General features: G+C 38.1%; 1 protein-coding gene across 1 annotated transcript; it reads right to left on the bottom strand.

The window, feature by feature from the left end:
* Window positions 1-9,078: 9,078 nt before the first annotated feature.
* Window positions 9,079-9,357, bottom strand: LOC147422531 (uncharacterized). Its single transcript, XM_086503715.1, has 2 exons — window positions 9,286-9,357; window positions 9,079-9,243 (listed from the first exon to the last, which is right to left on the bottom strand). Exons 1-2 carry the CDS (start codon window positions 9,355-9,357, stop codon window positions 9,079-9,081), a joined length of 237 nt encoding a protein of 78 aa, XP_086359841.1.
* Window positions 9,358-10,204: the final 847 nt, after the last annotated feature.

A 10,204-nucleotide genomic window follows, 5' to 3' on the forward strand; every position in this document is an offset into this window, starting at 1 on the left:
GGGCATAGAGTGTGTCCACACCCTCTTCTCATTCGCTGGCATCTAATTAACCTTAATCCCAAAGGGCCCCTAGAGGGTTCATATTTTTCCTAATGTTGCACATTGCTCTTTGGTAGACCATTTCCTTTTGGACCCCTATTGAGATGCAGCCATATTTCCTTTTGCTCCCCTGCTGAGCTAGGTCTAGAAGCACATATCTATATCCTAAATCTTGTTTTTCTTTTATCTTCCCATAATAAATGATCAATTTAATATGTGAAAATCATTTGGTAAAGTTAGGTATTAGATTTTATGACAATTTGGTTCTTCAAGAAGGATCTAGGCCTTGGAGGAAAATAGTTTTTAAGTCTTGCACTCCTAATATGTACTAAAATTGTCAAATACTATTTCTTTTGCAATATTTGGAAGGTCAGGAGCAGACGTGTATTCAATGGCGATCTCTCTGCGGCTAGCTTTTCTAAGATTGTACAGGAAAGTAAGGAGATGATACATGTGTTAGGTAAGAGGAAAAACTTTGAGGATTGCTTAGAGCGACCCTCGCCATCCGCTCAAGCTCTGCTATGTAAAGGGCTTTTAGTGGTAGCTGCTAACCAGCTGCCCCTCGAGGCTTGGCATGAGCTTGAGGCAGATTTGTATATCTTTTGGTGACATTATAATACAATTACTCACACTTGTGAGTTTTGCCCAAAAAAAAGGAACACCAAAATGGCTTTAATTTGGTGTTTGCAATACACATGAACGATACACTTTTTATATAGTCTATTTGAGATATTCAAGCATAATCGATACCTTCGCACAAAGTTAAAGCTTTTTAATTAGTTGATGGTACCTTTGGTTGATAGGTGTGTGTGTGTGTGATATATATATATATATATATATATATATATATGATTGATCAATGCACGTTTGTTAGACATGATAATTATATTTATCATAAGGAAAATGACTTTCCACATTGATAAGGAACAATGATTGAGAAAGGTAAGAAATATTTTCTAAGCAAGAGATTTTACTCATTGTTTCTCAAACAAAGAGTTGTGAAATGTGTGTGTGTGTGTGTGTGTGTGTGTGAGAGAGAGAGAGAGAGAGAGAGAGAGAGAGGTAGGTTAGGGCCCAAGGGTTAAATAGTATAGACATGAGAGCGCAGACGTTCATCACATATATCTATATTTAATCATAAATTGTAGCAAAAAATAACTTTTGGAGGAGTGATGGATCACAAGATAAAGATGTACCTCAAAGCAAACTATCATTTATTAGTCAAAATAGGAAATGAGGTGAAAGGAAGAAAAAATGTTGACAGGGCCTCTTTTATCTACGAACTTTTTTTCTTGCTTGATTTAGAAGAAGAGGGCAAGAAAAACTTTGACATTTGCATCAAAGCAAACAAATACCGGAATGATAGGGGCAATTGAGACATCTTTACCCCTTGGATGTGATGTGCAAGATTTGAATTGGGTTGTTTTACATTTTTTGCCCTGTGATAGACACGGCTTTATGCATTGATTTTATTGGCATGTATAATGCATGCTAAAGTATGATATTCCATTTGGACATCCCCAGCATAGGTCTTGCCATTTATTTAGCTAGGTGTGAATCAGCCCAATAAGAAATTCCTCTGATAATTATGTTTTTCTTGGACTCAATGTATTTGCATTGTCCGACGATGTCCACCTCAAGACTTTGTGGCACATAAGGGAAGTGACAGGATGAGTGGGAAACACGTTATTATATGTGTATCTTGAGGCCAATACATTAGAGAACAAATGAAAGGGTCACGGTGGCTTTCTAAAACAATAAGAAAGTGATAAAATCATTAGGTTGATTTCAACTGGAATCAATGTCCGAGAAAGGATTGCCTCTACTTAGCTTGAGCCGGTTCAAAATCGAGACTAGCCAGTTGCAAACCATGGTAAAGGGAAGAACAACATGTGAAATATGTGAGAAAATAGTTTTAAAATTCTACAAATTTCAAAAAAATTGATGGTATTTCGGATTTTCTTCTTTGTGAGGAGGAAACTCGACAAACTGCCACTTAATAAAAGAGACTTTTCTGAGCACTGACTAGAATTAAGCTATAGAATGCAACAGAACTCAATCCATGTGAGGCTGTGAAATGAAACGTGAAATATATATATAGAATACACTAGAATTATGCAAGGTGAAGCTTCACTTTAGCATTTTAAAACAATAGAATGCAAGAAAAGTCCAAACATGTCATGATGTGAAATGAAAGGTGAAATAAAAAGATCCATTTAATATTTCAAAACCAAAATAACATTTAAGGTAAGTCTCAATCATCACTAAAAACATTGAAAGGATGCCTAACTCAACTCTCCTCTAAGGCTTCTTTTAGAAAGCCAAAAAGAAGCCAAATTGATTTTACTATGAGTTTTATTGAACACTTGGTGATTGATAGCAGATGTTTCCAAACCTTCTACATTTGGTTCTTTGTTGTATGGAGGTCTCACATTGTGATGCTTTTGGTCTTCTTCATAGATGAAAAACTTGCAAATTGCTACATGTGGATCTTGTGTAGGTCCTTACCAAAATATATTCTCTTCCAAGGTGTTGGCAACAATTCGAACCTTGGTCTATTGTCTACTCATGGGATAAACTTTTTGCAACACCTTCAAATTATAGTTGGGGGCATGGCTCAAGCTTTTCTAAATTATGGGGTTATGGAGTTTTTCACTTGATGAGCCTACCCAGGTTGAATGACTTTTATAAGCTAGAGTTCAGAGATATGGTCATACAAGCTCTTGAAGATCGCAGCAAATACATAACCTTTACCTAGGAGGAAGAGCGACCTATCTTTTATATCACATTCATAGTAGTGGAAGAAATGATGGATAACAATATGAGCTACAAGTTTCTTCAACCAAATTTAGTAAGTGATTCCATACCATACATCTGTCTTTAGGAAACAAACTTCAAATTCCTTGATCATGGGGGGTGTTTATGGAGACTTTTTTTAATGGAGGAGGTTTACTAAGCCACTTCATTACATTATACTATTTCATAGCACACAAAGGTTTTATAATCATGTATCAAAGGTCCTTCATGAAAGATGAAAGTACACAAGGACATATGTTACAAGATCTACATGTTGTGCGATCGGATAAATGGTACATGAACATGTACCATTCTCGGGGGGGGGGGGGGGGGGGGGGGGGGGGGGGGAGCTATTGATAGCCGTTTTTTGGCTATTCAAAATTTCCATATACTCTACCTCATCCTATCAAAATCGCTCAAACATTGTGGCTATCCTCACCCTTTCATTGTACATAGGCGTGTGTGAGTTAGGGGACTTTCCCCTTATCTCCTTAAAACCCTCAGCTTGCTAGTCATTGGGCTAGTTGAGCCAAAAATAATAATTTAAATAAAAAATTATGTCCCATTTGTGTATAAATATTTCATGGTATAAAAACAGGGATTTTTCATAATCATTTTGGTAATTATTTAAATATTTTTACCTAGGTGTGTGTTATTTACCTAAGTATGTTATGTACATGGACTTACCGTTACCATAATTTTCTTACATTGTACATACTCTCTATTATATAAATAAACATTTTCATGCAAGCCTCTCCAAATCTTGGTTGGAACCCACTCCAAAAAAAATCACAAAAATATATTTTACTTAGTCATTCCCTTTTTACTAAATTATCATTTTTCTACATGCATTTTTCTTTACTTCTTGTAAATAGTCCTAAATCAATAAAACAAATGAGGACCTCCTCATTTGATTCCCTAGATTTTCATTTTTTTTCATTTTATATTTATATATAGCTGACACTATTCTAGATTCCACGGATTGTTTATATACTAACCTATATTTTTCCATCATATCCATATATCATATTTGTGAATAATCCTAATCCATGCATATTTTCAAACCGTCAAGAATCTCTTAGGTCATGCTCTCAGGCAAGGAGGGGCTCACTCTTGGAGAATTATGCAAATTTAACAAAAGAGGGGCCACCGAAGACTTTTGTAGAAGGAAAAACAGGCATTTTGGTGAGATTTTTGGCGTCCACCTCCACTCCAAATTTGAGTAAGTGACCAAAATAAAAACTTTAACTCACAAGCTGAATAATTATCTCAAAATTTCTCATAATTTTTGGAGCTACCATCGATCAGATATGATTTTTTGGTGGACCCTAGTCTGCCCACTTTTTCTCACAAGTACCCCTAGTCTTCTCTCTCCTCCATTCACTTCCACACACATACTCATTCCTCTCCATCCCTCACTCAAACCTGCACCTTTCATGGTTTCTCTCACCCTCTTCACCATTAACCTCCCCTCTCACTTCCATAGCTCTCATATAAACTCTACATGTACATACACCATCTCTATGTCTCTCTCTAATACCTCTAAATCACAATTCCTTTTACCTCTTCTCTATATACATAAATTTCAGCATCTAAAACCTTGCTTAATCTCTGCAAACTGAGGGATTCTCATCAACCAACATCGTCACTTTCATCATGGTGTTCAACCTTTGCGGCGACGATATAAGAAGACAAGAAGAAGAGGATCAACAATCATTTTTAGAACCTACACAAGTAAGTTCAAAACTTCTTCAAAGCTTCATCATCACAAGGATTCCCTCACTTCATTCATCCATCTTCCTTCAACCATCCACCTCATTCTACCCATTGGAAATATATCATTAACTTTTTTATGATTACTAACACTAGCCACTAACATGTTAACACAAAATATCCATTGACTTAACCATAAAAGACACCTCACTTCAAGACATGTACATGAAACTCTCTCTCTCTCTCTCTCTCTCTCCTTCCTTAACTCTCTATTTTCACCCTATCTACCATCAATAATGCCTTTCTCTTGAGCCCTCATCCATGACTCAAGTAGACAAAAAAGGCCCACAATGTTTTGATGTTCAAAATAAATCCTAATCTTGATTTGATTAGCGAGTAAATAAGGTTATCAATAACCTTAATGAGGGTCTCTAGCCTATAGATACGTCCCTCTCCTTCTTGTAAATCATTTCTAAGCTCTTATAAAGCAGGCCAATACTATAGGCGTGAGGAGAGACTTAGGTGTAGCAACTACTTTGTGAGATTCACACTTTGTGTGAGAGAATCTTTGATGCTACACATTGGCAAAGTGAGAGAGTGCGAGTGCCCTATCTCAAACCACTATTGTACATGCTCTTTCTCTCTCAACAATTGAGGTTTGGTGCTTCAAAGATGTGTTTGGATTCAGGATCTTCGTCCTTCCACTTGTGTAAACCTCTTTGGAAAATGCAAGGTGACTTGTGTCTTTTAAGTTTTATCATTTGAGCTTGTTTGAGAAAGTGCTTAGTGTGTTTTCATTGCCAAATTTGTGTCTATTGTAAGAGTGTATTGTGGTGAGAGGACTCCCACACCCTAAGACAATTTGTGTGTGTGTTGGCAATGTTTAGCATTCACTACGCATTGGGTTAGTTTTTGTACAAGCTCTATGGTAGCGTTGTAACGAACCATCTCCATTTGCAAGCTAGAAACGAGATATTATGCAAGTTTCATTCTCTCTCTCTCTCTCTCTCTCTCTCTCTCTCTCTCTCTCTCTCTCTCTCTCTCTCTCTTTGCTCTAGGTCTCTCTTGCTCCATTTGGTGTGTCTCTCGGTTTGAGATTATTTCCGTGTGTTTTGTTGCACCTCCTCTTGGTCGTGACAAGATCTCTCTTGCGTCCTAGTTCACATCCCATAACTAGGTGGTGCCCCTTCACTTGTTTGGCTATGAGTTTGTTGTTTTTGTTTCTTGCTTGTGGTTGCCCCAGCCCCCCCAATTGAGAACCACGGGAGCCTTGAGGGGTGTTTAGAGGTTGCCTCTCTTGTTGCCTGCCCCTGACCGCATTGAGACTCAACTACCTAACCATGCATGTGTGCATCACATATTGAGATGGGACTAAAAAGGTTGAGAAGTTGTACTCCATGTTTGGGACATGTGCGCACGTTTATCAATATTGTCCTCCTATTCTTGATAATCCATAAGACTTCCAAATTTAATCCCTTTGTGCAATTTTAAGCACATACCTTACACATATCATATCTTTGGGGACTCTCCATATGCAAAGGAGTTTGATATAGCAAGGGCTAGCTTGAAGGTGTGGCTGTAAACGTGTGAAAGTCCTGGATTGAAGATGTGGATGTAAATATAAGAGCTCTCTTAAGTGGACCATGTTCTCATTATATTTTTCACTCCCCCACTTTTGGTGTGGTCCTTTATAGTAGCTACTAACTAAACAAGAGATGCAAATGGATACAAAGTAGTCAAGAGGTGGGTACAAAGCTGTAGAAGAGTAGCAAATCTATTGCTCCTATAGAGATGGATTTGGGTTTGGGATTAACAATCGTGGTTGAAGAAGGAGGCATTGAGGAGGCAACATGTCCAAATTTGGGTTTGTTGGGTAGGTAGTTGTAGTGAGGACGAGTAGTTGTGCTTGCTAGCAAAAATGTCATCCTTGCCCATTAGCTATGCTAGCACACATTCCCATGATGGCGGTGATGCCATTAATGTAGCTCATGGTGCAAGACAAAAAGCTCCAATACACTTGTGAAGCAACCTCGAGCGTAGCCGATGATTTTTGCATCTGATTGCCCTTACAAATTGGCCGCCCCTACTTTTGCTTTCGATGTATGTGCAGCTTTACCCACCTCCATCTCCCTTGCTCCATGCAGCTCCTTCACCCCTATCCTCATCAGTCATGCAGTTGGCATTAATGGATTGTCTTATTTTTAGCCCCTGCCAACACTCCCCTAAACCAAACGCCGCTATTGTCGCATACATCCACTTTAGGGTGTGTTGTTGCACATGGACAAGGCCTGATACATCAAAGCACTACAAAGCACTACTTAGAAAACCCCCTTTTTTAGCATTAATTCTTTAAAGGCAAGTTAATTAGTGGGCCAAGATTTCTACATAAATCATAGCTATATCATAGCTATTTTCTATTATGAGCAAGAATTTTCATTTTATACCAACAAAATTACACTTATGTGAGCACTAATTCAGAGACATGCAAATGCCATCATGTGTGTGTGTGTGTGTGCGTGCGTGTGTGCGTGTGTGCGTGTGTGCGCGTGCGCGTGCGCGTGCGTGTGCGTGTGCGTGCGCGTGCGTGCGTGCGTGCGTGCGTGCGTGCGTGTGTGTGTGTGTGTGTGTGTGTGTGTGTGTGTGTGTGTGACCTCCAAATCTTAAGTTGAGATAAGCCTCAAATTTTGTATTTGGGATTACGCTAAACCTACAATTTTTTTTAGCACTAACTTAGTGTGTGTGTGTGTGTGTGTGTGTGTGTGTGTGTGTGTGTGTGTGTGAGAGAGAGAGAGAGAGAGAGAGAGAGAGAGGTGTTTAATGTTCTATAATGATTAATTTTCAATCTGCCTCAACCCAAAGCTTGATGTGTTTGTGTGTGTGATATATATATATATATATATATATATATATATATATATATATATATATATATATATATATATATATATATATAATATTCCACAGAGACATCAAAGATCTACCTGACAAGTATTCAATTCAAGACTTGAGTAGGAGTTATCCAGAGAGAGAGAGAGAGAGAGAGAGAGAGAGAGAGAGAGAGAGAGAGAGAGAGAGAGAGGCTCAAGACTCTAGGAACACTACCCAGAGACATCAAATATCTACAATGGTGCTATGGAATCAATGAAAACATGCTTGTCCTTTTGCACGCCTTCCATTCTCTTCAACCCAATCACTCATTTTATCTCCATTATGCACCCAAAAACCTTTGCCATAAGAGACCCAATCATTATAGTTTGATAATTATTTACATGCTTTACATCCCCTCTTTTATGCAAAGGCTTGACCCAATAGTACTCCAATCATAAGGTATATCATGTTGAAGTGCAAGGCTAAACATATCACACATCCACTCCTGTGTAAAATCTCCCGTTCATTTAATCATTTTCGGTTTGATACCTTGAAGATCCCCCGCTTTGCGAGTGGCCAGCTTCTCAAGCCCACCGCATACATCCTCAATAGTAAAAAAAAGAGGGCATACATAAGAGTGAACCATAAAATAGAATTTTTTAGCATTTGGCTGCTCATATAGTTGCCAATAATGTGTGTACATATCCATAAGATTCAAGTTACCAAAACTCTCAAGACACTTGCTCCACAAGTTTCTCCAAAGTCTTCCACATGCACGTGCCTTTTCTTGGACTTGAAAAAATTGTTGCTTTACTTCCCATCTTCTCTTCTTTTGAATGAATGCCTTGTATGTATGCAAATGACTTTGATAGTTTCCTTTGTTCATTGTTGCATCAAGCTTTATCAAGGACTTTCGAGCATCTTGACATTGTTTATCAAACCACCCTTTGCATGATCTATCTTGTTGATACCATGGACATGCTTTATGGCAAAGCATTCTTTAGCACAAGAATGACTTTCTTGAAAGCTTCCCATTTAGTTTTCAATGATACTTCATATTGAAGCTTTGTCATCCATAACTTTTGCTCAACCATTTCAATGTACATAGGCGCCCATTTGAAATCCATACACAGTGATAACTTCTCTTCCCTTTGGGGGTTGAGATTACCATGCTTAGTTGCTTCCGCACATTAAAATTTCAATACAAAAGGTCTGATGGTCTGATTCCAGTGTCCATTGGCCAAGCGTAAAACTCTTTATGTGATACATGATGGCTTCGAAGAGTAGCATATAGCCAATCACACTATCCCCATTATGTTTTCTACATGTAAATCCATTGGTTCCACTCCACAAAGATACACCATTGGCAATGAGCATACCGTGCTATTACACATGTGTAACTTTTCATAGTGATCCGGCTCTTTCTCATCCATTGAAGTATGATCATATAAGTGAACTTCCTCTAAGTCCCTTGAAATGTATAGCATATCAAATTGTTGAGTATCATGGAAAAGTTTCTCAATCTCTCTTTCTCTCCCTTAGCTGTTGAAAAGTGCAGATATGCAATCTTTATCCCCACACTCTCTCTCCTAAATGCCCTACATCTCTTTCTCCTCTTCTTCTCATGCTAGGGCATCTTTTTGTAAAGTAGCCTACTACACATCATTCTACCTCTGTAACATCTCCTTCTAGATTTGCAACCTCTTCCTCCATAGCTATAGCATCTCCTTCTAAACCTGCAACCTCTTCCTCCATAGCTATAGCATCTCCTTGTAAACATGCAGCCTCTTTCTCCATAGCTACAACATCTCCTTCTAGATCTGCAACCTCTTTCTACATAGCTCCAACATTTCCTTCCAGATGTGCAACCTCTTTCTCCATAGCTCCAACATCTTCTCTTCTAGATCTGCAACCTCTTTCTCCATAGCTCCAACATCTCATTCTAGATCTACAACTTCTATCTCCATAGCTCCAACTTCTAGGTTCCCATTCCACTTTTGCTCTCTTCCCAAGCTTGCATCTCTCTTTCAAGTTCCATAACCTCTTTCTTGACATGCAACATCAACTTTCCTACTCTAGCTCCCTATCTCTTTTCAAAAACCTTTTCACAGTTGTTGCAACATCTCCTTCTTTACTGTGTGTATGTGTGTGTGTGAACTATGCACTATGCAAGTAATTTCTAGCAAGAGTGTACTTGATCATAGCATGTAAAGGATTACAATGCAGTAGAGATCTACTATACATGGTGCCAAAGTAGCAAAATGCAAGGGGTGTATGTAAGGCTTATGAAGGGTCACAAGTTTTCAATGCTGGCAAAGAATCCTAAGGTAAGTGTCAGTTCTTGCAAAGCATGTTAGTGTATTTTTTCTATAAATGACTTATTGGACCTCTTTTTTTTTTGAAATTAGAAGGATTTTCTATTAATCATCTATTGATTTAGCAGATTCTCCTATATTCAACAGCATTAAAAACTAGTACTAGTGCCTCCAAAAGATTTATTTGAAAGCTGCTAGTAGTCAATGGTTGGAAAACTTGACTCCAATGCATTTCAGTAATGTAGGCCACAATATGGGTTGGTCTAAATTCAACAATGTTCAAATATTTTCTCTCGGAAGAGGTAAAACTTGCATTTCAGTAATGTAGGCCACAATATGGGTTGGTCTAAATTCAACAATGTTCAAATATTTTCTCTCGGAAGAGGTAAAGCTTTGAATGTTTCTATTGCAATCGAATTCAGATATGGATTTAAGAAACTCACATTGTATTTAGCTTCTCATATTGTAGATCT

This window comes from Adiantum capillus-veneris, chromosome 27 (assembly GCF_014529385.1).
Source record: "Adiantum capillus-veneris isolate H3 chromosome 27, ASM1452938v2, whole genome shotgun sequence".
NCBI lineage: Eukaryota > Viridiplantae > Streptophyta > Polypodiopsida > Polypodiales > Pteridaceae > Adiantum > Adiantum capillus-veneris.